At 53.0% G+C, this 26,011-nt stretch overlaps 2 protein-coding genes and 2 long non-coding RNA genes across 10 annotated transcripts in view; all 4 read left to right on the forward strand.

Annotated features, from left to right (window-relative positions):
• The window catches only part of LOC311425293 (butyrophilin subfamily 3 member A1-like), a 47,146-nt gene that overhangs the window by 18,523 nt on the left and 2,612 nt on the right, over positions 1-26,011 (forward strand). Inside the window, exons 1-25 of one of the 5 annotated variants that reach the window (XM_084501034.1) lie at positions 7,748-8,230; positions 8,634-8,981; positions 9,283-9,564; positions 9,694-9,798; positions 10,076-10,096; positions 10,505-10,525; positions 10,621-10,641; positions 10,749-10,769; positions 10,886-10,906; positions 11,029-11,049; positions 11,142-11,162; positions 11,258-11,278; positions 11,386-11,406; positions 11,519-11,539; positions 11,651-11,671; positions 11,783-11,803; positions 12,295-12,315; positions 12,426-12,446; positions 12,553-12,573; positions 12,666-12,686; positions 12,782-12,802; positions 12,914-12,934; positions 13,033-13,053; positions 13,212-13,244; positions 13,421-14,284. In XM_084501034.1, coding sequence (XP_084357160.1) covers positions 8,131-8,230; positions 8,634-8,981; positions 9,283-9,564; positions 9,694-9,798; positions 10,076-10,096; positions 10,505-10,525; positions 10,621-10,641; positions 10,749-10,769; positions 10,886-10,906; positions 11,029-11,049; positions 11,142-11,162; positions 11,258-11,278; positions 11,386-11,406; positions 11,519-11,539; positions 11,651-11,671; positions 11,783-11,803; positions 12,295-12,315; positions 12,426-12,446; positions 12,553-12,573; positions 12,666-12,686; positions 12,782-12,802; positions 12,914-12,934; positions 13,033-13,053; positions 13,212-13,244; positions 13,421-13,956 — 1,803 coding nt within the window. In that variant the 5' untranslated portion in view covers positions 7,748-8,130 and the 3' untranslated portion in view covers positions 13,957-14,284. Of the gene's footprint in view, positions 1-7,737; positions 8,231-8,633; positions 8,982-9,282; positions 9,565-9,693; positions 9,799-10,075; positions 10,097-10,504; positions 10,526-10,620; positions 10,642-10,748; positions 10,770-10,885; positions 10,907-11,028; positions 11,050-11,141; positions 11,163-11,257; positions 11,279-11,385; positions 11,407-11,518; positions 11,540-11,650; positions 11,672-11,782; positions 11,804-12,294; positions 12,316-12,425; positions 12,447-12,552; positions 12,574-12,665; positions 12,687-12,781; positions 12,803-12,913; positions 12,935-13,032; positions 13,054-13,211; positions 13,245-13,420; positions 14,285-26,011 lie in introns of those variants that run through there. The other 4 variants (XM_084501033.1, XM_084501032.1, XM_084501036.1 and 1 more) reach the window with 4 other exon arrangements.
• LOC311425390 lies at positions 2,487-3,559 on the forward strand. Its single transcript, XR_014686309.1, has 2 exons — positions 2,487-2,520; positions 3,305-3,559. It is a non-coding gene; the product is annotated as an uncharacterized lncRNA (long non-coding RNA).
• Positions 18,202-23,210, forward strand: LOC311425335 (butyrophilin subfamily 3 member A2-like). Of its 3 annotated transcripts, XM_084501157.1 has the most exons (11): positions 18,202-18,592; positions 18,999-19,346; positions 20,047-20,328; positions 20,458-20,562; positions 20,840-20,860; positions 21,393-21,413; positions 22,053-22,073; positions 22,179-22,199; positions 22,294-22,314; positions 22,412-22,432; positions 22,544-23,210. In XM_084501157.1, the coding sequence occupies exons 1-11, from the start codon at positions 18,493-18,495 to the stop codon at positions 22,612-22,614; spliced, it is 1,032 nt and encodes a 343-aa protein (XP_084357283.1). In that variant the 5' UTR covers positions 18,202-18,492; the 3' UTR covers positions 22,615-23,210. The 3 variants fall into 3 exon arrangements, 2 of the variants coding, with proteins under 2 accessions (XP_084357283.1, XP_084357282.1); XM_084501156.1 differs by having other exon boundaries at positions 22,294-22,432; XR_014686287.1 differs by having other exon boundaries at positions 18,203-18,592; positions 22,268-22,432.
• Positions 24,457-25,880, forward strand: LOC311425388. The gene is made up of 7 exons (XR_014686307.1): positions 24,457-24,478; positions 24,589-24,609; positions 24,720-24,740; positions 24,833-24,853; positions 24,951-25,221; positions 25,729-25,749; positions 25,860-25,880. It is a non-coding gene; the product is annotated as an uncharacterized lncRNA (long non-coding RNA).

Raw genomic sequence — 26,011 nt, forward strand, 5'->3', positions numbered from 1 at the left:
GGTGCATCCGACTCTGGTCCTCAGCCTTTTTGTTGTGTCCATTGGCCTCGGTGTTTATCTCTATCAAAGGAAAGGTAAGCTGGTAGCGCAGGCATGGAACGGAGGGAGGTGTTCTGCAGGGACCCCCCGGGTCTGGAGCGGGGCTGAGCCCTGGCCCAGGGAGGTGCATAGGAGGAGGAAGGGAATGTTCTCCTGGGGATCCCAAAGGCCTTCGGATTGTCTTGGGCCTCTGCCTCGGGCAATGAAGGCAGGGGAGAAGGCAAGGGGCCTTGGGTGGGAGGCCAGGGAGCATGGCTGCAGCGTGGGGCTGGTGGCAAGGCGCAGCCCCCTGCACATGTTCCCACCCAGCAACCAAGCTGCTCTGCTCACCACCTCTTCCTCCGCCTTTGCTTTTCAGTGGCACTGAGACGAGTGCTGGGTGAGTCCTTGCAGTCCCTGCCCCCAGCCCCTGGGGAAGTGGTGTCCCTGCGGGAGGGCCTGGTCTGGGTGGGCTCTGGGGGCTTGTGTGCTGGTGGCTCGGGGGGTGCTGGAGGAGCAGCTGGAGCCTGGGGTGGGAGTGGGGAGTGCTGGGGATGGGGCTGCCCTGGGCACGGGACACGGCCGGGATGGCTGAAAGGAATGGGGATCAAGGTGGGGATGGGGAGCGAGCTGCGGGGCTGCCCCACTCTGCACTGATGCTTCTGGGACAGGGACATCCTCCACCCATCCCCATTCACTTCCACTTGTGTTTTGGTGGCACGGTGCAGAGAGCTGCACAAGTGTCTGTTCTTACTGGTCCACGTGCACAAGCATTGCTCAAATCTGGGTCTTGCTCAATGTTAGTCTGGTCCCAGCCAAAATCGGAGGAAGGTGCTGTGTGCACACTCACCTCAGAAAAATATTTAAGGGTCTACCTATGGGAGTAGCAATGGAATGTGAAGCATTGCCTTCTGGGAACACATTGATTTTTTTTTTTCTTTTCCATTAAAAAAGTTGGAAAGCTATGTAAATCTGCATTTGTAAACCCAATGTTTTCCCATAAGAATCAGTCAGATGGGAAGTTCTCCATTCTTATCCTCCTTTGCTTTTGCTTTCCTTTTCCAGCGCAACAATCAGCAGCGTTCGGTGAGTGTCCATGTGCTTGGGCCCCAGGACAAGGCCAAGGTGCTATTTAGGGGAGGGTGGGCAGCTGGGACAGAGCACTCCAGGGATTTTCTCTTTCTTTTCCAGATGAATACCGTGCAAAGGCCGGTAAGTCTCCATCAAAATCTGAAGGGATTTGAGGTGTCGCAACACAATTGGAAGATGTTTCCTCTCACCATGATTTTCTTCTCATTTCTCCACCCATCCCCATTCACTTCCACCTCTCTTTTGGTGACATCGTACAGAAAGCTGCACAAGTTTCTGTGCTGGTTGTTCTGCTTGCACAAGCCGTGCTCACAGATGAACTTCACTCACTATTAGTCTGCTCCCTCCTTTGGGAGCAAAGTTACATTTGGCCACTTCCTAGAAGAATAAATTTGGGAGCATAGACATGAGAGCAGGCATATGACAAGAAGCTGTCCTCTGATCATGCATTGTTTTTGCCTTTCTTTTCCATCACAAAAAGATAAAAGGCTAGGTGAGTGTCCCTCCCCAAAATGAAGGAACTTGGGGTCTTCCCATGGAAGCAGCCATGGGATGAGAAGTTGTCCCCTCTGATCATGCATTGCCTTTGCTTTCCTTTTGCAGCGGAACTGTCTGCAGAGCTGGGTGAGTGTCCCTCCCCAACAGAAAGAACTTCATGTCTTCCAGTGGGAGCTATGGGAGGAGAAGCTTTCTCCTCTGATCATGCATTGCTTTTCTCTTTCTTTTGCAGAGGAAAAGAATGCAAGGCTGGGTAAGTCTCCATCAGTATCTGAAAGTATTTGGGGTCACTGCAATGGGATAGGAAGCTGTTCCCTCTCACCATGATTTTCTTCTCATTTCTAGAGCACCAATCTGCAAGACTGAGTGAGTGTCTGTCCCCAAACCCAAAGAAAATGAGTTCTTGTCACGTAATAAGAATCTGTACTCTCTTACCAAGTGTTTTTGCTTTACTTTTCTTCAGAGGAACAAGATTCAGAGCTGGGTGAGTGCCCATCCCTCTCCCAAATGAAGGCATTTAGGTTCTACCAGTGGGCATTTTGAGAAGGAAGATGTCACTTTCCATCATGCTTTCTTTTTGCTTTTGTTTGGCAGAGAAAAAAGATGCAAAGCTCAGTGAGTATCCTGCAGCATAACAAAGCAGTTTGGGGTTCAGGCATGGGGTGAGAAGCTCTCCCCTCTCATCAGATATTGCTTTTGCTTTCTTTTCCAGAGGCAGCGTTGGGTGAGTGTCCATGTGCTTGAGTCCCAGGGCAAGGCCAAGGTGATATTTAGGGGAGGGTGGGCAGCTGGGACAGAGCAGCCCAGGGCTGGCCGCTCACCCTGCCCACACCCACTGGGCGCCAGCCATGGACTGTGACCAGCTCTTCCCTCTCCTTCCAGCACGGAGAAGGTTTCTGCTGTCTCATAATAGAGGTAGGTGTGCACCGGGTTGCCCTCTGCGGTGCTTCTCCTGGCCTTGCTGGGGCATGTTCAGGAGCCAAGAGGTGCCCCATCTCCTCTCCGTGGGGCAGCTCCTGGCCCTGAGCTGGGGAAAGCCTGCCCAGGGCTGAGCTCTGCCCCTGATGGCCTGGCTCCTTCTGTCCCTGCAGTGAAGGTGACCCTGGATCCGGACACGGCTCATCCTCTGCTCGTCCTGTCTCAGGACAAGAGCAGTGTGAGATGGGAAAGTAAATGGCAGCAGGTGCCCAACCAACCTGAGAGATTTAACATTCAGTGCTGTGTGCTGGGCTGTGAGGAGTTCAGAGAGGGGAGGCACTGCTGGGAGGTGGAGGTAGAGGGGGAGAAGGGAACGTATTCAAGTTTGGCTGTGGGGGTGGCCAGGGCATCGGTGAAGAGGAAGGGGGAGATCAACATGAGCCCTCAAGAAGGGATCTGGGCTGTGCAGTACAATGACGGGCAGCTCACGTCTCTCACAACTCCTCCCACTGTCTTGTCCCTGTCCCCTGTCCCCACAAGGATCTGGGTCTGTCTTGACTGTGCCCAGGGGCAGGTGTCTTTTATAAACCCTGACAATCGGGTCAAGATCTTCACTTTCACAGATGTCTTCCTGAAAGGGGAGAGCATGCGCCCTTGGTTCTGGCTGGGGACGAATGCCCAGCTGTGGCTGAGGGACAACACCCCGTAGAGCCATTCCCTCCCTTGGGGGTCTCCTGCCCTTCTCCAGCCACTCCTGCATCACCTCTCCTTCATCCTGCAGGAGCACTGCAGGAATGAGGGGCAGTGGGGCCAGGGGCTGCCCTGTGTTTCTCCCTGCACGCTGAGACCTGCAGCAGATGGTGGGGGTACTGACTTCAGGCAGCCCTTTTACTTCGTTTTTGGGAACCCTGTTTCTAACTCCAGTGATGAATTTGGCTTTGGGTGTGAAAGCATGAAGTATATAGCATGGATTTAGATGTAAAATAATTAGTAATACTCCTTGTAAATGAATAAATCAACTTCTGAACATGGAAAATCCCAGCATGTGATTATTTTAAATCATTATTGAAGGAAGCCACATACCCCCAAAAGAACAGGAAACTTGAAGTGGCAGGGCAGAAAAGTCCAGTGGAAGCTGGATTTGAGCCGGAGCATGGCTACTGTGGGGGGCAGCGAAGATGTTCTCGTGGTTGGATGCTCTGGGACCAGGATGCTGAGGGGCTGGGATGCTTTCTGAGTTGGATGCTGTGGGAGGGCTTGGGGGAGGCAGGATGCTCTGGAATCCATTCCATGAAGTATGGGGAAAAGCACAGGAAAGGACTGGGTCTGTGGGAACGTCGAACATGGTGGAGCTCAGGGAGCTCTGGTCCTTGGGCTCTGCCCTGCACACGTCTCATGTGCTAGTGCACCAGCCCTGCTGGCACCCATGGGTCTCACCCTGCCTCTGAGCCCCAGTGGGCAGCACAGGGGCTGCAGCAGCTCTCATTGCTCTTCTCCCCTGTGCTTGCACTGCTTGCAGACCCCAGGGCAAAGGATGTGGTCACTGTGTGCTGCTGGCCATTGCAGGCCACCTTTGCCTCCTAGTTTGGGGTTGATCCTTGCTCTGTGCCTGGTGCTGAGCATGAGCAGCCTGTGGGGGCTCTTTTTTCCCTCCTGTGGAGCACATCAAGGCCTAGCAGCAGCAGGACTGTGACAACCGTATCCTGGGGTGCATCAAGCACGGCATTGCTCATCGGTTGAGGGAAGTGATTGTCCCGCTCTGTTCTGCGCTGGTGTGGCCTCATCTCGAGTACTGTGTGCAGTTCTGGGCACCACAGTACGAAGAGAACTTTAAACTGTTGGAGAGTGTCCAGAGGAGGGCGACGAAGATGGCTGAGGGCACTGGGCCTGTTCAGCCTGAAGAACAGGAGGCTGAGGGGAGACCTCATCATGGTCTACAACTTCCTCTCGAGGGGGAGTGGAGAGGCAGGTGACCTATTCTCTGTAAACACCAGTGATAGGACCCATGGGAATGGCATTAAGCTGAGGCAGGGGAAGTTTAGTCTGGACATCAGGAGAGGGTTCTTCACCAAGAGGGTGGTTGCACACTGGAACAGGCTCCCCAGGGAAGCAGTCACTGCACCAAGCCTGTCTGAATTTAAAAAGCATTTGGACTGTGCACTTAGTCACAGGGTCTAAACTTTTGGGCAGACCTGTGGGGTGCCAGGAGTTGGACTTGATGATCCTTATGGGTTCTTTCCAACTCGGGATATTCTACGATTCTATGATTCTGTGACATAAAGTTTTGCACAGGAAGATGGAGTCTGGCAGTGGCATTTGCTGGGTGCTTTCTGTCCTGAGGCTTTGCTGCCTGGGAAGGCGTCTTGCGGTAGACCATCTCCTTGGTGTTGGTCCTGGGAGTCAGAGCCAGGAGGAACTGAAGCTCCAGCTGCCCCACTTCCCCAGCTGGTGCCTGGGACCCCCTTGTTCCACCTGGGTTCATTGCCCTGCCCTGGGGGCACCCAAAGAGCTTCCAGCCTCCATCACACAGGCTCTGCAGAGGCTATGCCCACAGGAGGCATCACCAGCTCCTGGAAGTCTTCCAAGCAGAGGCAGCAGGTGGCCTCAGACTTCAGCCCTAGATCAAAGAATCATTGAAGTTGGTGTGGTGGTTTTACTGTGCTCGGCAGCTAAACACCACAACTGCTGTCTCACTCCCCCTCCCTACATGAGGAGGGGAAGAAGTAAAGTAAAGAACAGCTCACTGGTTGAGGTAAGGATAACTTAATTAAAGGAAAAAAAAAATATTAAGGAAATGTTATTGTTAACTAAGCAATTTAAATAAAGGGAAAAAAAAAAAAAAAAAAGAAAAAAAAAAGAAAAAAGGAAAAAGGGGAAAAAGAAAACAGGAAAAAAGGAAAGGGGAAAAGGGAGGGGGAAAGGGAAAAACAAACAAACAAACAAATCCAATAAAGGCTATGTGGAAGTGCAGAGGAAAGAAATTACTCTCTACTTCCCACAAATGAGCGATGATTGACCATGGTATGGAATATCCCTTTGGTTGGTTTAGGTCAGCATGCTCTGGTGATGTTTCCTCTCTCACTTTTTTGCCCACCCCCTAGGGGGGTTAGAGAGAGTCCCGATGCTGTGCCAGCACTGCTCAGCAGCAGACACAACACTGGTGTGATAACACTGCTGTTCTAGCTCCAAGTGCAGAGCACAGCACTGTATGGGCTGCTGCAGGGAAAGTTAACATCCCAGCCAGACCCAGTACAGTTGGAAAAGACCTCTAAGGTCATCACTGCTACGCCACTGTCATGCCTGCAAAATCCCTTCCAAGTATGAAAGGATAGAGTCATTTTCCAGTGCAAAAACCCCTTCTGCTGCAAAATCACATCTTTGTTTCTCACATCTGGGCCAACCACCTCTCTGCTACCAGTATTACCCACTAAACCATGTCCCTAAGCACCACATACAACCTTTCCTTAAACGCCCCCAGGGACAGTGACTCCACCAACTCCCAGGACAACCCGTTCCAATGCCTAACCATTCTTTCTGAGAAGAAATTTCTGCACTCCTGGCTCACGTCTCCTTGGTCCTGCAGGAGCAGGGCAAGAATGAGGGGCAGTGGGGCCAGAGGCTGCCCTGCACACCTCCCTGTATGCTGAGACCTGCGACAGCTGGAGGGGGACACTCAGACTTCAGGCACGCCTTTGCTTCATGTTTGCAAACCTCATTTGTGGGCTACAGTTCTCCATTCCTAACTCCATTTATGAATTCGGCTTTGTGCATGAAAGCATGAATTATTTAGCATGAATTTCGATGTAAAAGAATTAGCAATACTCCTTGTAATTAAATAAGTCAACTTCTGAACATGGAAATTCCAAGTGTGGGAATATTTTAAATCACTACAAAAGAAGCCAAGGCAATCGGCTTCGGGGCAACATGTCCTGCAGCAGAGTGGGGGATCGAGGCATGCAGGGGTTTTCCTTCATCGAGGTTATTGGAAGAATCCAAGGGAGCTGCTAGGACTCAGCGGCCCTCGCGAGGCCAGCTGATGAGGCATGGGAGGACCCAGAAATCCCCTTTCTGTCATATAAAGGCAGAACCCTGGGGAGAGTGAGAGTCCAGGAGCGCGGTGAACGGAGCATGGCGTGTCGGTCAGGGCATGGCATGGCAGTTGGCATGGCAGTGCTTGCAGGCAGGGTGAGCAAGAAAGCATAGCTGAGAATACCATCACTCTAAGTAACAGCAGGGAAACTCTCGTGACCTGTCCCAATACAACAGGAAGGGTTCTAGAAATGCAATACGACCAACAGCCCAGCTGAAATGCCTCTACACCAATGTACGCAGCATGGGAAACAAGCAAGAGGAATTGGAAACCATGGGGAAATTAGACAAATATGACCTGATTGCTATCACAGAAACACAGTTCTTCCGGAGTCTACTACAGGCTGCCTGATCAAGGGGAGCCTATGGATGAGGCCTTCTTGCTTCAACTACAAGGAGCATCGTGCTCACATGCTCTCATCCTGATGGGGGACTTGAACCACCCGGATGTCTGCTGGGAAAACTACACAGTAGCCTTTAAGCAATCCAGGAGATTCCTAGAGTGCGTTGAGGATAACTTCCTGGTAAAGGTACTAGAGAAACCAACCCAACGAGAAGCGTTACTTGACCTGGTGCTCACCTATGCGGGCAAGCTCATTAAAGAGGTCAAGACTGGAGGCAATCTGTGCTGCAGTGACCATGCCATGGTTGAGTTTGTGATCTCCAGGAATGTGGGCCTGGCAAAGGGCCAAGGCAGGACCCTGAACTTCAAAAGAGCAAATCCAAGCTGTTTAAAGACCTAGAGGATGAGATCCCCTGGAATACCATCCTATGGGACAAAGGAGCTGAGGAGAGCTGGAGACTCTAAGGATGTTTGCCTTAGAGCGCAAGAACTCTCCATCCCTCTGCGTAAAAAGGCGGGCAGGGAGGGCAGACAGCTGGGATGCCAGAGTAAGGAGCACGCAGGATCAGTTTGGGAAGGATGGCATCCCATGGGAGGGACCCCACGAGGAGCAGGAGCAGAGTGAATTGAGGAGTGGTGGGGTCGAAGCATCAGGGAAAGACTGCAGTCCCCATAACCCAGACAGTGAGCTCAGTCAGTGGCATTCCCTGGTGTTCTGGAGAGGCTCCTGCTGGGGACAAGCCCCTTGTGCTTGCTGATGGCATTGGGCAGGGCACCTAGGTGTGATGGGATGGTGGTGCCAGGCCTCTAGAGCTCCCAGGACACTTGCTCCCATTGCCCCAGGGACAAAGGTGCTCCCAGAGGGTTATTGCAGGCAGGAACTGGGCAAAGGTTAGGGAAGTTGGGCGTAGCCTTGTGCTTTCCGCTGCTCTGCTGGGTGCGGTGAGGGACCTCTCTGTCGGTGGGACTCCCTTGGAGAAGAACCCCTGGGGGCTGCCTGCTGTGTCCCCCAGCCCGTGATAAAAGCGCAGGCTCTGCGCCCTTCCTAAGGTGCTGCTGGCTGTGGCTATTTGTGCCCGGGCCCAGGGTGACTCCTTCCCCATCTGCCTGTGGTGCTTGCAGCCCCTCAGTCCCCTCTCGCTTCTGCTCCTGCTCCTGCTCCTGCTGCACCACAGATGGGGCTCTCCTGGGTCTGCAGCCACCCCAGACTCACCAGCTATGCCAGCGGCCTCCTGATTTCCCTTGTCACTCTGCGCGTCTTCTGGCAGAGCTCAGGTAGGATCCTGTGGGGCTGCTGGGGGCTCTCCCCCTGGGCCTGACAGACTTGCTGCTTTGGGGCTGGGGATCGGCTGTGGGGCAGGGGGAACCTGAGCCCACAGCTCGGCCCCCTCTGGGTTTCGCTTTTCCTTTGGTTCTTCCATGCAATATGGGCGCTGCCTTGGCTGCCCTTTCTGGCTCATCTTCACCTACATGAATGCTGCAGAGAGGGCTCCCACTCCCAGCACCCCTCTTTATCCTGCACGTCCTCCCTCTCCCTCTCCTGTTGTCCCGGTATCCAACAGGACAAAGCGACACAGCATGCACTAACTCACACACAGCTCGCCCTTTATCACTCACTGCCCCTAAATTTACAATGGCAAAATCTCACTGCCTCTCTGTGCCCTTCTCCATTGCCCAGCCCAGCTCACAGTGGTGGGACTAGGCCACCCTGCCACTGCCACTGTGGGGCAGGATGTCGTGCTGCCCTGCCACTTGTCCCCTCAACGCGATGCTCGCACCTTGGAGGTCAGGTGGATCCGGAAGAAATTCACTGAGACAGTGCACCACTACCGCAATGGAGAGGACCTATATGGGGAGCAGATGGAGGCATATGCTGGGAGGACAGAGCTGGTCAGAGATGGTCTCTCTGCTGGAAGCCTGGACTTGAGAATCACGGGTCTGAGACCCTCTGATGATGGCCAGTACATCTGCATCGTGAAAGACGGTGATGCTTCTGATGAAGCAACGGTGAATCTGGAGGTGTCAGGTTAGTGGCTGGATTGATGCTTCAAGCAGATGGTGCAGGTGTTCCTGGGTTTGTGTGTTTCACCCAGATCACTGTCCCATGCTCATGGCCATCAATGAGTCCTTTCAAGGACTTGAGTCTGATGGGGATTCTCCTCCATGGTCTGTGACTGCTTGGAAGAGTGCAAGCATGGAAGGACTGGTCTGAGAGCCACAGGGGCTGTGGCTGGGTCTGGGCTGCGTCTGCACAGGAGCAGATGGGGTCTTTGCCTTGGAACTCAATCCCTCCCCAAGTCAAACCCCAGCCACACGCTCTCCCCCAGCCACAGGCACTAACCCCCACCTCTCCCTGGGGGGCTACGAGGACGGAGGCGTCCGGGTGCTGTGTCGATCGGCCGGCTGGTACCCGCTGCCGCAGCTGCTGTGGAGGGATGCTCGCGGGCAGCACCTGCCCTCGGTCTCCCAGACACATTCCCAGGACCAGGAGGGGCTCTTTGAAATCGAAGGCACTGTCATCATGACCGAGAGCATGGAGGGGCCCTTGTCCTGCGTGGTCAGGAGCAGCCGCCTCCAGCAGGAACGGGAATCATCCCTGCACATCACAGGTACAAATGGCACAGCCATGGGGAGGTGTTCCTGGCCCCTGCACCTGTCCTGACCCAGGAGAAGTCTTGGTCTTGATTTTCTAATCCCAGGCGTGTAAACACAGCCCTTTTCCTGGTGCCTTTTCTCAGCTCCCGTTTTCCAAAACGGTCAGCCCTTGATAGTGGTTCTGGCTTTGGTCCTCGTGCTTTTGGCTGTGTCCATTGGCCTCGGTGTTTATCTCTTTCGAAAGCAAGGTAAGCTGGCAGCGCAGGGATGGAGCGGAGGGAGGTGTTCTGCAGGGACCCCCCTGGGTCTGGAGCGGGGCTGAGCCCTGGCCCAGGGAGGTGCATAGGAGGAGGAAGGGAATGTTCTCCTGGGGATGCCAAAGGCCTTAGGATGGTCTTGGGTGGGAGGCCAGGGAGCATGGCTGCAGCGTGGGGCTGGTGGCAAGGCGCAGCCCCCCTGCACATGTTCCCACCCAGCAACCAAGCTGCTCTGCTCACCACCTCTTCCTCCGCCTTTGCTTTTCAGCGGCACAGAGGCGAGAGCTGGGTGAGTCCTTGCAGTCCCTGCCCCCAGCCCCTGGGGAAGTGGTGTCCCTGCGGGAGGGCCTGGGCCTGGTCTGGGTGGGCTCTGGGGGCTTGTGTGCTGGTGGCTCGGGGGTGCTGGAGGAGCAGCTGGAGCCTGGGGTGGGAGTGTTGAGTGCTGGGGCTGGGGCTGCCCTGGGCACGGGACAGGGCCGGGATGGCTGAAAGGAAGGGGGATCAAAGTGGGGACGGGGAGCGAGCTGCGGGGCTGCCCCGCTCTGCACTGATGCTTCTGGGACAGGGACGTCCTCCACCCGTCCCCATTCACTTCCACTTGTGTTTTGGTGGCACAGTGCAGAGAGCTGCACAAAGGGGTCATCGCAGTGGGATGGGAAGCTGTTCCCTCTCACCATGATTTTCTTCTCATTTCTAGCACAACAATCTGCAAGACTGCGTGAGTGTCTGGCCCCAAACCCAAAGAAAATGAGTTCTTGTCATGTAATGAGAATCTGTACTCTCTCACCAAGTATTTTTACTTTTCTTTTGCAGAGTATCTAACTGAAGAGCTGGGTGAGTGTCCCTCCCCAAAATGAAGGCATCTGGGCCCTATTGGTGGGCAGTGTGGGATGGGAAGTTGTCCCTTTCTATCATGTATTCTTTTTGCTTTTGTTTGACAGTGAGAAAGAGTAAAGAACGCAGTGAGTATCCTCCACCACAACAAAACACTACGGGGTCCAGTGATGGAATGAGAAGATCTCCCCTCTCATCAGACATTTCTTTTCTCTCCCCATCCTTTTTTTTTTTTTTTCTTCAGAGGAACAAGTAGGAGAGCTGGGTGAGTGTCCTCGGCAATCTTGTCTTCCATGATTCAATCACGTCTTCATGTCTTCCAATGGGAGCTATGGGAGGAGAAGCTTTCCCCTCTGATCATGCATTGCTTTTCTCTTTCTTTTGCAGAGGAAAAGAATGCAAGGCTGGGTAAGTCTCCATCTGCATCTGAATGTATTTGGAGTCATCACAATGGGATGGGAAGCTGTTCCCTCTCACCGTGATTTTCTTCTCATTTCTAGCACACCAATCTGCAAGACTGAGTGAGTGTCTGGCCCCAAACCCAAAGAAAATGAGTTCTTGTCATGTAATGAGAATCTGTACTCTCTCACCAAGTATTTTTGCTTTTCTTTTGCAGTGTATCTAACTGAAGTGCTGGGTGAGTGTCCCTCCTGAAATTGTTGGAATTTCGGCCCTATTGGTGGGCAGTGTGGGATGGGAAGTTGTCCCTTTCTATCATGCATTCTTTTTGCTTTTGTTTGACAGTGAGGAAGGATACAGAACTCAGTGAGTATCCTCCACCACAACAAAACAGTATGGGGTCCAGTGATGGAATGAGAAGATCTCCCCTCTCATCAGACATTTCTTTTCTCTCCCCGTCTTTTTTATTTTTCTTCAGAGGAACAAGCAGCAGAGCTGGGTGAGTGCCCATCCCTCCCCCAAATGAAGGAATTTGGGTTCTACCAGTGGGCATTTTGAGAAGGCAAGATGTCCCTTTCCATCGTGCTTTCTTTTTGCTTTTGTTTGACAGTGAGGAAGGATTCAGAACTCGGTGAGTATCCTGCACAACAACAAACAGTATGGGGTCCAGCGATGGAATAAGAAGCTCTCCCCTCTCATCGGGTATTTCTTTTCTCTCCCCGTCTTTTTTTCTTTTCTTCAGAGGAACAAGCAGCAGAGCTGGGTGAGTGTCCTCAGCAACATGAAGGCGATGTTCAGGGTAGGGTAGGCAACTGGGACAGAGCAGCCGTAGGCGGGCTCCTCACCCTGACACAGGAGTGGAGAGTGCAGGGCTGCCCCAGGCATGGGACACGGCCGGGATGGCTGAAGGGAACGGGGATCAAGGTGGGGACGGAAAGCGAACTGCGGGGTTGCCCTGCTCGGCACTGACGCTTCCAGGACAGGGACGTCCTCCACACATCCCCATTCAGTTCCAGTTGTGTTTTGGTGGCATCGTACTGAAAGCTTCACAAGTTTCTGTGCTGGTTGTTCTGCTTGCAGAAACCATGCTCACAGATGAACTTCACTCACGATTAGTCTGGTCCCTCCTTTGGGAGCAAAGTTACATTTGGCCACTTCCTAGAAGAATAAATTTGGGGGCATAGCCATGGGAGCAGGCATATGACGAGAAGCTGTTCCCTCTGATCATGCATTGCTTTTACCTTTCTTTTCCAGCACAAAAAGATAAAAGGCTGGGTGAGTGTCCCTCCCCAAAATGAAGGAACTCCGGGTCTTCCCGTGGAAGCAGCCATGGGATGAGAAGTTGTCCCCTCTGATCATGCATCGCCTTTGCTTTCCTTTTGCAGCGGAACTGAAAGCAGAGCGGGGTGAGTGTCCCTCCCCAACGGAAAGAACTTCATGTCTTCCAATGGGAGCTATGGGAGGAGAAGCTTTCCCCTCTGATCATGCATTGCTTTTCTCTTTCTTTTGCAGAGAAAAAGAATGCAAGGCTGGGTAAGTCTCCATCTGCATCTGAAAGTATTTGGGGTCATCGCAATGGGATGGGAAGCTGTTCCCTCTCACCATGATTTTCTTCTCATTTTTAGCGCACCAATCTGCAAGACTGCGTGAGTGTCTGGCCCCAAACCCAAAGAAAATGAATTCTTGTCATGTAATGAGAATCTGTACTCTCTCACCAAGTGTTTTTGCTTTTCTTTTGCAGAGGAACTAGCCACAGAGCTGGGTGAGTGTCCATCCCTCCCCCAAATGAAGGCCCTTGGGTTCTACCAGTGGGCATTTTGAGAAGGCAAGATGTCCTTGTCCATCGTGCTTTCTTTTTGCTTTTGTTTGACAGAGAAAAAAGATGCTATGCTCAGTGAGTATCCTGCACCATAACAAAGCAGTTTGGGGTTCAGGCATGGGGCGAGAAGCTCTCCCCTCTCATCAGACATTGCTTTTGCATTCTTTTTCCAGGGGAACAAGCTGCAGGGCAGGGTGAGTGTTCCTGAGCTTGAGCCCAAGGGCAATGTCAAGGTGATGTGCAGGGGATGGTGGGCAGCTGGGACACAGCAACGCAGGGCTGGCCCCTCACCCTGCCCACACCCACTGGGCACCTGCCATGGGCTGTGATCAGCTCTCCCTTCTCCTTCCAGCATGGAGAAAGTTTCTGCTGCCTCAAAATAGAGGTAGGTGTGCACTGGGTTGCCCTCTGAGGTGCTCCTCCTGCCCCTGGTGGGGCATGTTCAGGAGCCAAGAGGTGCCCCATCTCCTCTCCGTGGGGCAGCTCCTGGCCCCGAGCTGGGGAAAGCCTGCCCAGGGCTGAGCTCTGCCCCTGATGGCCTGGCTCCTTCTGTCCCTGCAGTGAAGGTGACCCTGGATCCACACACGGCTCATTCCCTGCTTGTCCTGTCTCAGGACAACTGCAGTGTGAGACGGGAAGCTGAACAACAGCAGGTTCCTGACACACCAGAGAGATTTGACACTAGTTGCTGCGTTCTAGGACGTGAGGAGTTCAGAGAGGGGAGGCACTGCTGGTTGGTGGAGGTGGAGGGAGAGGGGCTAAAGGATTCAGGGTGGGCTGTGGGGGTGGCCAGGGCATCGGTGAAGAGGAAGGGGTGGATCAACATGAGCCCTAAAGAAGGGATCTGGGCTGTGGAGTACTGTTATAAAAATCTCAAGTCTCTAACATCTCCTCCCACCCCCTTGTCCCTGTCCCCTGTCCCCACGAGGATCTGGGTCTGTCTTGACTGTACTGAGGGTCAGGTGTCTTTTATAAACCATGACAATTGGGTCGAGATCTTCACTTGCACAGATGTCTTCCTGAAAGGGGAGAGCATGCGCCCCTGGTTCTGGCTGGGGACGAATGCCCAGCTGTGCCTGAGGGACAGCACCCTGTAGACCCTGTCCCCAGCCCTGCAGAGCTCCTGCACTTCTCCAGCCACTCCTGCATCACCTCTCCTTCATCCTGCAGGAGCAGTGCAGGAATGAGGGGCAGTGGGGTCAGGGGCTGCCCTGTGTTTCTCCCTGCACGCTGAGACCTGCAGCAGATGGTGGGGGTACTGACTTCAGGCAGCCCTTTTACTTCGTTTTTGGGAACCCTGTTTCTAACTCCAGTGAAGAATTTGGCTTTGGGTGTGAAAGCATGAAGTATATAGCAGGAATTTAGATGTAAAAGAATTAGTAATACTCCTTGTAAATAAAAAAATCATCTTCTGAACATGGAAAATCCCAGCGTGTGAATATTTTAAATCATTATTGAAGGAATCTGCATACCCCCAAAAGAACAGGAAACTTGAAGTGGCAGGGCAGAAAAGTCCAGTGGAAGCTGGATTTGAGCCGGAGTATGGCTACAGTGGGGGGCAACGAAGCTGTTCTCATGGTTGGATGCTCTGGGACCAGGATGCTGCAGGGCTGGGATGCTTTCTGAGTTGGATTCTGTGGGAGGGCTTGGCGGAGACAGGATGCTGTAGAATCCGTCCCATGAAGGACAGGGAAAAGCACAGGAAAGGACTGGGTCTGTGGGAATCTTGAAGAAAGGGGAGCTGTGGTGCTTTGGGCTCTGCCCTGCACAGGTCTCATGTGCTGGGGCACAAGCCCTGCTGGCACCCATGGGTCTCACCCTGCCTCTGAGCCCCAGCGGGCAGCACAGGGGCTGCAGCAGCTCTCATTGCTCCTCTCCTCTCTGCTTGCACTGCTCACAGACCCCAGGGCAAGGGATGTGGTCACTGTGTGCTGCCGGCCAGTGCAGGCCACCTTTGCCTCCTAGTTTGGGGTTGATCTTTGCCCTGTTCCTGGTGCTGAGCATGAGCAGTCTGTGGAGGCTCTTTGTTCTCTCCTCTGGAGCACATCAAGGCGCAGCAGCAGCAGGACTGTGTCAAATAAAGTTTTGCACAAGAAGATGGAGTCTGGCAGTGGCATTTCCTGGGTGCTTTCTGTCCTGAGGCTTTGCTGCCTGGGAAGGTGTCTTGCAGCAGACTGTCTCCTTGGTGTTGGTCCTGTTAGTCAAAGCTAGGAGGAATCACAGAATCACAGAATTTCTAGGTTGGAAAAGACCTCTAGATCATCGAGTCCAACCTCTGACCTAACACTAAAAAGTCCTCCACTAAACCGTATCACTAAGCTCTACATCCAAACTTCTTTTAAAAACCTCCAGGGATGGTGACTCAACCACTTCCCTGGGCAACCCGTTCCAATGCCAAACCTCTCTTTCTAAGACCAAATTTCTCATTTCCAGCCTGAACCTCCCCTGGCACAACTTGAGGCCACTTCCTCTTGTTCTATTGATAGTTATCTGCCCCCAGCTCCCACAGCTTCCTTTCAGGTAGTTGCAGAAAGCCATAAGGTCTCCCCTGAGCTGTCTCCATACTAAAAGACCCCAGTTCCCTCAGGCGCCCCTTGTCGGACTTGTGTTCCAGGCCCTTCACCAGTTTTGTAGCCCTTGTCTGGACACACTGCAGGGCCTTGATGCCCTTCTTGTAGTGAGAGGCCCAAAATTGAACACAGTGCTTGAGGTGCAGCCTCTCCAGGGCAAGGTACATGGGTACAATCACCTCTCTGGTCCTACTGGCCATGCTATGTCTGATACAGGCCAGGATGTCGTTGACATTCTTGGCCTCTTGGGCACACTGCTTCTTAAATTCAGACAGGACTGGTGCAGTGACTGCTTCCCTGGGGAGCCTGTTCCAGTGTGCAACCACCCCCTTCGTGTAGAACCTCTTCCGGATGTCCAGACTAAACTTCCCCTGCTTGAGCTTAATGCCATTCCTGCGGGTCCTATCACTGGTGTTTACAGAGATCAGGTCACCTGCCTCTCCAAGACCTGGACGGCGGTGTGTTTCTGCAAGCCCTCCGTTTGAGTAGCTACATCAGTGACTGTGGCTGGAGAGGCTGCAAGAGATGCAGAAACCATGGTTTTCTGCCTGATTGATACCATGGCCAGGCGCGTTGCAAGCAGGTTACAAGTACTGATGGGAAAGACCACTGCAAAAGAGCGGTGAGAGGGACCCACCTGCTCACCCAAACTGAGCGAACTGTGCCTGGTAAAATTATGGAGAATATGATTTTTGAAGTTACTGAAGTAGACCTGGGGGACAGTGCTGTCATTGGTCCCAGCCAACACAGGTTCATGAGGGGTAGGTCCTGCCTAACAAATTTGGTTTCCTTTTATGATTAGATCACCCATCTAGTTGACCAAGGGAAAACAGCTGATGTGATCTTTTGGGACTTCAGCAAGGCTTTTGACACGGTTTCCTATAGAATCCTACTGGACAAAATGTCCAGCATAAAACTAAACAGAAACATCATACGATGGGTGAGCAATTGGCTGACAGGCAGGGCTAAAAGGGTTGTGGTAAATGGGGCCACATCAGGCTGGCGGATGGTCACTAGTGGGGTCCCCCAAGGCTCCGTTTTAGGGCCAGTCCTCTTCAATGATTTTATAAACGATTTGGATGTAGGACTAGAAGGCGTTCTGAGCAAATTTTGCCAAAGACACCAAACTTGGAGGAGTTGTGGACTCTTTTGAGGGTGGAAATGCCTTGCAGAGAGACCTGGACAAATTGGAGAGCTGGGCGATCGCAAACTGCATGAAATTTAACAAGAGCAAGTGCCAGGTCCTGCACCTGGGACGGGGTAATCCTGGCTATACGTACAGACTGGGGGATGTGATGCTGGAGAGAAGCCCCACGGAGAGGGATCTGGGGTTGTGGTAGACAGCAAGTTGAATATGAGCCAGCAGTGTGCCCTGGCAGCCAGGAGGGCCATCTGCATCCTGGGGTGCATCGAGCACGGCATTGCTAGTCCGTTGAGGGAGGTGATTGTCCCACTCTGCTCTGCGCTGGTGCAGCCTCACCTCGAGTACTGAGTGCAGTTCTGGGCACCACAGTGCAAAAAGGACATTAAACTGTTGGAGAGTGTCCAGAGGAGGGCCACAGTGATGGTGAAGGGCCTAGAGGGGAAGACGTATGAGGAGCGGCTGAGGGCACTGGGCCTGTTCAGCCTGGAGAAGAGGAGGCTGAGGGGGGACATGATCGCGGTCTACAACTTCCTCACGAGGGGCAGGACAGGCAGGTGACCTATTCTCTGTAAACAACAGTGATAGGACCCACGGGAATGGTGTTAAGCTGAGGCAGGGGAAGTTTAGGCTGGACATCAGGAAGAGGTTCTTCACGAAAGGGGTGGTTGCATACTGGAACAGGCTCCCCAGTGAAGTACTCACTGCACCAATCCTGTCTGAATTTAAGAAGCGATTGGACTGTGCACTTAGTCCCATGGTCTAAACTCTTGGGCAGTCCTGTGCGGTGCCAGGAGTTGGACTTGATGATCCTTATGGGTCCCTTCCAACTCGGGATACTCTATGATTCTATGACCTCTCCAGATTCCGAAGGATATTTCAAAAGTAATTTATTTAGATTTCCTGATGACATCTGCCAGTTCTCTGAGTACTCTAGGTTTAATCCTATACGGCCCTATAAACTTGTATACATCCACATGTAGAAGCAAATCCCACAAAAATTTAGGGTTGGCTGCGAGTTTATCATTCCCACAGTCATGACACTCCAACACATGGCACCTCAGGTCCCAGTGCCCATTGTCAATGTTGAAGACAAAGGCAAAGAAAGCGTTAAACATCTCTGCATTGTCAATGTCCTTGTTTGTTAGGACACCATTCCCATCAGTTAACAGACCAATGTTTTTTCTGGTCCTCCTTTTGGAGTTAAAATATTTTTCTAAGTCCATTTCAATACCCATCACAGTACTGTCCAGGCTCAACGTGAAGTCAGCTTTGGCCGTACAACTATTTTGCTTATAGAGACAAACCTTTTCTCTGTAGCCCTCCCACATTGCCTGACCTCCCTTCCAGAGGATGTAAAGATTCATTACCCACCTAAGCTCTAGAAAAAGATCCCTGCCAATGTGAGCTGACCTTCTACCATGACTGCTTGATTGGAGCCAGGAGCAGGGCTTGCTCTTTGCCCGCACAACGTTAAGTGAACTGTGGCAGCACTGGACTTGGCACCCAGTTGCTCCCCATACCCTGCAGCCTCCAATCCCTCTCTGCTCTGGAGCCATTTGCTCCCATCAAGAAAGGGGGAAAATTGCTCCCAGAGGGTTATTGCTGCCAGGAGTTGGGCAAAGGTTAGGGAAGTTGGGCGTAGCCTCGTGCTTTCTGCAGCTCTGCTGGGTGCCGTAAGGGACCTCTCTGTTGGTGGGGCTCCTTTGGAGAAGAACCCCTGGGGGCTGCCTGCTGTGTCCCCCAGCCTGTGATAAAAGCGCAGGCTCTGCGCCCTGTCCAAGGCACTGCTGGCTGTGGGTCCTTGTGCCCGGGCCCAGGGGGACTCCTTCCCCATCTGCCTGCAGTGCCTGCAGCCCCTCGGTCCCCTCTTTCTTCTCCTTCAGGTCCTGATCCCAGCTACTGCTCCTTCTGCAGCACAGATGGGGCTCCCCTGGGGCTGCAGCCACCCCAGCCTCACCGGCCATGCCAGGGGGCTCCTGACTTCCCTCGTCACTCTGCTCCTCCTCCAGCTGGGCTCAGGTAGGATCCTGTGGGGCTGCTGGGGGCTCTCCCCCCTGTGCATGCAGACTTGATGTGGGGCAGGGGAGAGGCTGTGGGAAAGGGGGAACCTGAGCCCACAGCTCGGTCCCTGCTGGGTTTCTCTTTCCCTTTGGTTCTTCCACACAATACGGGCGCTGCCTTGACTGCCCTTTCTGGCTCTCCTTCACCTACCCAAATGCTGCAGAGAGGGCTCCCACTCCCAGCACACCTCCTTCTCCTGCACGTCCTCCCTTTTCCCCTCTTGTGTTTTCCCGGTGGTTTCCCATGGGACACGGGGGACGCAGCACGCACCAACTCACACACAGCTCACACTTTGTCACTCACTGCCCCTAAATTTACAATGGCAAAATCTCACCTCCTCTCTGTGCCCTTCTCCATTGCCCAGCTCAGTTCAGAGTGGTGGGACCAGGCCAGCCTGTCACTGCCACCGTGGGGCAGGATGTTGTGCTGCCCTGCCACTTGTCCCCTCAACGCGATGCTCGCAGCTTGGAGGTCAAGTGGATTCGGGATGATTTGTCTGAGACAGTGCACCACTACCGCAATGGAGAGGACCTGTATGGGGAGCAGATGGGGGCATATGCCGGGAGGACAGAGTTGTCCAGAGCTGGTCTCTCTGCTGGAAGCCTGGACTTGCGAATCACAGGGCTGAGACCCTCGGATGATGGCCTGTACATCTGCACTGTGGAAGATGCTGATGCTTATGACGAAGCAACGGTGCATCTGCAGGTGTCAGGTTAGTGTCTGGGGTGAGGCTTTCAGGGGATGGTACAGGTGTCCCTGAGTTTGTGAGTCCCACCCAGGACCCTGTCCCATCCTCATGGCCATCTAAGAGGCGTCTCAAAAAGTTAAGTCTGATGGGGCTTCTCCTCCTCTCTCTGTGAGCACTTGTGCAGCAAGGAGCACACTTGTGCCCCTTGCAGGCTTTTTATTCAGAAAGAACGAAATGATTTCATTCAGTCTCAGTGGCCTCTTTGAACTCCATCTCCATGAAGCTTTGAGGGCACTGGCTGCTGAGCAGCTCTTTCAGCTGTACCAATCATGGGAACAAACACTGTGCCTGGGTAGAAATCTCTGAGCGTCTGGACGTCAACTTGCTTTTGCTTTTCATGGTGGGGTGGCCTGATTTGTTGTCTGGAACTCTCAGGGCTTCTTGAACCAGCACAGCTTGGTGCAGAGACACTGCCTGGAGGTGCTGAACCTCGGCACCTGGATTTTCTGGGCGATTTGGGGCCATTGGCATTCTACAGCCCTGTTCTTTTGTCCTGGCACCAGCCGTGGTGGTTTGGGGTTTACTTGGGTGCGTGCAGTACCCGGTCCCTGAGCCCCTGAAGCAGTGGCTGGGCAGGACTGTGTTGGCACGGGAGCAGATGGGGTCTTTGAATTGAAATGAATCCCTCCCCAAGTCAAGCCTCAGCGGTGGGCTCTTCCCCCAGCCACAGGCGCTGACCCCCACCTCTACCTCGGGGGCTACGAGGACGGAGGCGTCCGGGTGCTGTGTCAATCAGCCGGCTGGTACCCGCTGCCGCAGCTGCTGTGGAGGGATGCTCGCGGGCAGCACCTGCCCTCGGTCTCCCAGACACATTCCCAGGACCAGGAGGGGCTCTTTGAAATCGGAGGCACCGTCATCATGACCGGAAGCGTGGAGGGGCCCTTGTCCTGCGTGGTCAGGAACAGCCGCCTCCAGCAGGAGAGGAAATTTTCCCTGCACATCGCAGGTACAAATGGCACGGCCAGGGTGAGGAGTTCCTGGCCCCCACACTTGTCCTGAGACACGAGAAGTCTGGGTCTTGCTTTTCCATCCATGCGCATGTAAAGGCAGCCCTTTTCCTGGTGCCTTTTCTCAGATCCCTTCTTCCACAACACCCAGCCCTGGAAGGTGGCTCTGGCTCTGGTCCTCGTGCTTTTGGCTGTGTCCACTGGTCTCGGTGTTTATCTCTTTCGAAAGCAAGGTAAGCTGGCAGCGCAGGGATGGACTGGAGGGAGGTGTTCGGCAGGGACCCCCCTGGGTCTGGAGCGGGGCTGAGCCCTGGCCCAGGGAGGTGCGTAGGAGGAGGAAGGGAATGTTCTCCTGGGGATGCCAAAAGCCTTAGGATGGTCTTGGGTTGGAGGCCAGGGAGCATGGCTGCAGCGTGGGGCTGGTGGCAAGGCGCAGCCCCCCTGCACATGTTCCCACCCAGCAACCAAGCTGCTCTGCTCACCACCTCTTCCTCCGCCTTTGCTTTTCAGTGGCACAGAGGCGAGAGCTGGGTGAGTCCTTGCAGTCCCTGCCCCCAGCCCCTGGGGAAGTGGTGTCCCTGCGGGAGGGCCTGGGCCTGGTCTGGGTGGGCTCTGGGGGCTTGTGTGCTGGTGGCTCGGGGGTGCTGGAGGAGCAGCTGGAGCCTGGTGTGGGAGTGGGGAGTGCTGGGGCTGGGTCTGCCCTGGGCACGGGACACGACCAGGAGGGCTGAAAGGAACGGGGATCAAGGTGGGGACGGGGAGCGAGCTGAGGGGCTTCCCCACTCTGCACTGAGACTTCCGGGACAGGGACATCCTCCACCCGTCCCCATTCACTTCCCCTTGTGTTTTGGTGGCACGGTGCTGAGAGCTGCACAAGTGTCTGTCCTTAATGCTCCATGTGCACAAGCCTTGCTCAAAGCTGCTTCTGGCTGACTGTTAGTCAGGTTTCTCCAAATCTGGGTGCAATTTGGTCATTTCCCACACATGACATGTGTTCAAAGTCTATCCATGGGCTGAGAAGCTCTTCCTTCTGATCAGATATTATTTTTGCTTTCCATTTCAGAGAAACAAGCTGCAGATCGGGGTGAGTGTCCCCGTCCTTGAGCCCCAGGGCAACACCAAGGCGATGTGCAGAGGAGGGTGGGCAGCTGGGACAGAGCAGCCCAGGGCTGGCCCCTCAACCTGATGGGGGAGTGGGGAGTGCTGGGGATGGGGCTGCCCTGGGCACGGGACACGGCCGGGATGGCTGAAAGGAACGGGGATCAAGGTGGGGATGGGGAGCGAGCTGTGGGGATGCCCCGCTCTGCACTGACGCTTCTGGGACAGGGACGTCCTCCACCCATCCCCATTCACTTCCCCTTGTCTTTTGGTGGCATGGTGCAGAGAGCTGCACAAGTGTCTGTCCTTAATGCTCCACGAGCACAAGCCTTGCTCAGAGCTTGGACTTGCTCCCTGTTAGTCCGGTCCGTCCCAAACTCGGAGGAAGGTGCTCTGTGCACACTCACCTCAGAAGAATAATTAAAGGTCTAGCTATGGGAGTAACCATGGAATGTGAAGCACTGCCATCTGGTGACACATTGAGTTTTTTTTTTTTTCTTTTCCATTAAAAAAGTTGGAAAGTTAGCTAAGTCTGCATTCGTAAACCCAGTGTTTTCCCATAAGCATCAATCAGATGGGAAGTTCTCCCTTCTTATCATTCTTTGCTTTTGCTTTCCTTTTCCAGCACATCAAGCAGCAGTGGAGGGTGAGTGTTAATGAGCTTGGGCCCCAGGACAAGGCCAAGGTGATATTTAGGGGAGGGTGGGCAGCTGGGACAGTGCACTCCAGGGATTTTCTCTTTCTTTTCCAGATGAATACCGCGCAAAGGCTGGTAAGTCTCCATCAAAATCTGAAGGCATTTGAGGTGTCGCAATGTGCTGAGAAAATTTTCCCTCTCAGTATGCCATTTTTCTTATCATTTGCAGTGCAGCAGTCTGCAAGACTGAGTGAGTGTCTGGCCCCAAACCCAAAGAAAATGAGTTCTTGTCATATAATAAGAATCTATACTCTCTCACCAAGTGTTTTTGCTTTACTTTTCTTCAGAGGAACAAGCAGCAGAGCTGGGTGAGTGCCCATCCCTCCCCCAAATGAAGGCATTTGGGTTCTACCAGTGGGCATTTTGAGAAGGCAAGATGTCCCTTTCCATCATGCTTTCTTTTTGCTTTTGTTTGACAGTGAGGAAGGATTCAGAACTCAGTGAGTATCCTGCACCACAACAAACAGTATGGGGTCCAGCAATAGAATGAGAAGCTCTCCCCTCTCATCGGGTATTTCTTTTCTCTCCCCCTCTTTTTTATTTTTCTTCAGAGGAACAAGCAGCAGAGCTGGGTGAGTGCCCATCCCTCCCCCAAATGAAGGCATTTGGGTTCTACCAGTGGGCATTTTGAGAAGGCAAGATGTCCCTTTCCATCATGCTTTCTTTTTGCTTTTGTTTGACAGTGAGGAAGGATTCAGAACTCAGTGAGTATCCTGCACCACAACAAACAGTATGGGGTCCAGCAATAGAATGAGAAGCTCTCCCCTCTCATCGGGTATTTCTTTTCTCTCCCCCTCTTTTTTATTTTTCTTCAGAGGAACAAGCAGCAGAGCTGGGTGAGTGCCCATCCCTCCCCCAAATGAAGGCATTTGGGTTCTACCAGTGGGCATTTTGAGAAGGCAAGATGTCCTTTTCTATCGTGCTTTCCTTTCCCTTTTGTTTGGCAGAGAAAAAAGATGCAAAGCTCAGTGAGTATCCTGCAGCATAACAAAGCAGTTTGGGGTTCAGGCATGGGGTGAGAAGCTCTCCCCTCTGATCAGGCATTGCTTTTGCTTTCTTTTCCAGAGGAACAAGCTGCTGAGAACGGTGAGTACTCTTGAGCTTGAGCCCAAGGGCAATGTCAAGGCAATGTGCAGGGGAGGGTGGGCAGCTGGGACAGAGCAGCCCAGGGCTGGCCCCTCAGCCTGACGGGGGAGTGGGGAGTGCGGGGCTGCCCTGGGCACGGGACACAGCCGGGATGGCTGAAAGGAACGGGGATCAAGGCTGGGATGGGGAGCAAGCTGCGGGGCTGCCCCACTCTACACTGATGCTTCCAGGACAGGGACGTCCTCCACCTGCTCCCCATTCACTTCCACTTGTCTTTTGGTGGCATCGTACTGAAAGCTGCACAAGTTTCTGTGCTGGTTGTTCTGCTTGCACAAGCCATGCTCACAGATGAACTTCACTCACTATTAGTCTGCTCCCTCCTTTGGGAGCAAAGTTATATTTGGCCACTTCCAAGAAGAATAAATTTGGGGGCATAGCCATGGGAGCAGGCATATGACGAGAAGCTGTCCCCTCTGATCATGCATTGCTTTTGCCTTTCCTTTCCAGAACAAAAAGATAAAAGGCTGGGTGAGTGTCCCTCCCCAAAATGAAGGAACTTGGGGTCTTCCCATGGAAGCAGCCATGGGATGAGAAGTTGTCCCCTCTGATCATGCATTGCCTTTGCTTTCCTTTTGCAGCGGAACTGAAAGCAGAGCTGGGTGAGTGTCCCTCCCCAATGGAAAGAACTTCATGTCTTCCAATGGGAGCTATGGCAGGAGAAGCTTTCCCCTCTGATCATGCATTGCTTTTCTCTTTCTTTTGCAGAGGACAAGAATGCAAGGCTGGGTAAGTCTCCATCAGTATCTGAAAGTATTTGGGGTCATTGCAATGGGATGGGAGGCTGTTCCCTCTCACCATGACTTTCTTCTCATTTCTAGCACACAAATCTGCAAGACTGCGTGAGTGTCTGGCCCCAAACCCAAAGAAAATGAGTTCTTGTCATATAATAAGAATCTGTACTCTCTCACCAAGTGTTTTTGCTTTACTTTTCTTCAGAGGAACAAGCAGCAGAGCTGGGTGAGTGCCCATCCCTCCCCCAAATGAAGGCATTTGGGTTCTACCAGTGGGCATTTTGAGAAGGCAAGATGTCCTTTTCTATCGTGCTTTCCTTTCCCTTTTGTTTGGCAGAGGAAAAAGATGCAAAGCTCAGTGAGTATCCTGCAGCATAACAAAGCAGTTTGGGGTTCAGGCATGGGGTGAGAAGCTCTCCCCTCTGATCAGGCATTGCTTTTGCCTTTCCTTTCCAGAACAAAAAGATAAAAGGCTGGGTGAGTGTCCCTCCCCAAAATTAAGGAACTTGGGGTCTTCCCATGGAAGCAGCCATGGGATGAGAAGTTGTCCCCTCTGATCATGCATTGCCTTTGCTTTCCTTTTGCAGCGGAACTGAAAGCAGAGCTGGGTGAGTGTCCCTCCCCAAAATTAAGGAACTTGGGGTCTTCCCATGGAAGCAGCCATGGGATGAGAAGTTGTCCCTTCTGATCATGCATTGCCTTTCTCTTTCTTTTGCAGAGGACAAGAATGCAAGGCTGGGTAAGTCTCCATCTGCATCTGAAAGTATTTGGGGTCATTGCAATGGGATGGGAGGCTGTTCCCTCTCACCATGATTTTCTTCTCATTTCTAGCACACAAATCTGCAAGACTGCGTGAGTGTCTGGCCCCAAACCCAAAGAAAATGAGTTCTTGTCATATAATAAGAATCTGTACTCTCTCACCAAGTGTTTTTGCTTTACTTTTCTTCAGAGGAACAAGCAGCAGAGCTGGGTGAGTGCCCATCCCTCCCCCAAATGAAGGCATTTGGGTTCTACCAGTGGGCATTTTGAGAAGGCAAGATGTCCTTTTCTATCGTGCTTTCCTTTCCCTTTTGTTTGGCAGAGAAAAAAGATGCAAAGCTCAGTGAGTATCCTGCAGCATAACAAAGCAGTTTGGGGTTCAGGCATGGGGTGAGAAGCTCTCCCCTCTGATCAGGCATTGCTTTTGCTTTCTTTTCCAGAGGAACAAGCTGCTGAGAACGGTGAGTACTCTTGAGCTTGAGCCCAAGGGCAATGTCAAGGCAATGTGCAGGGGAGGGTGGGCAGCTGGGACAGAGCAGCCCAGGGCTGGCCCCTCAGCCTGACGGGGGAGTGGGGAGTGCGGGGCTGCCCTGGGCACAGGACACAGCCGGGATGGCTGAAAGGAACGGGGATCAAGGTTGGGATGGGGAGCAAGCTGCGGGGCTGCCCCACTCTACACTGATGCTTCCAGGACAGGGACGTCCTCCACCTGCTCCCCATTCACTTCCACTTGTCTTTTGGTGGCATCGTACTGAAAGTTGCACAAGTTTCTGTGCTGGTTGTTCTGCTTGCACAAGCCATGCTCACAGATGAACTTCACTCACTATTAGTCTGCTCCCTCCTTTGGGAGCAAAGTTATATTTGGCCACTTCCAAGAAGAATAAATTTTGGAGCGTAGCCATGGGAGCAGGCATATGACAAGAAGCTGTCCCCTCTGATCATGCATTGCTTTTGCCTTTCCTTTCCAGAACAAAAAGATAAAAGGCTGGGTGAGTGTCCCTCCCCAAAATGAAGGAACTTGGGGTCTTCCCATGGAAGCAGCCATGGGATGAGAAGTTGTCCCCTCTGATCATGCATTGCCTTTGTTTTCCTTTTGCAGCGGAACTGAAAGCAGAGCTGGGTGAGTGTCCCTCCCCAACAGAAAGAACTTCATGTCTTCCAATGGGAGCTATGGCAGGAGAAGCTTTCCCCTCTGATCATGCATTGCTTTTCTCTTTCTTTTGCAGAGGAAAAGAATCTGAGGCTGGGTAA

Source organism: Aythya ferina (genome assembly GCF_964211825.1).
Source record: "Aythya ferina genome assembly, chromosome: 30".
Lineage (NCBI taxonomy): Eukaryota > Metazoa > Chordata > Aves > Anseriformes > Anatidae > Aythya > Aythya ferina.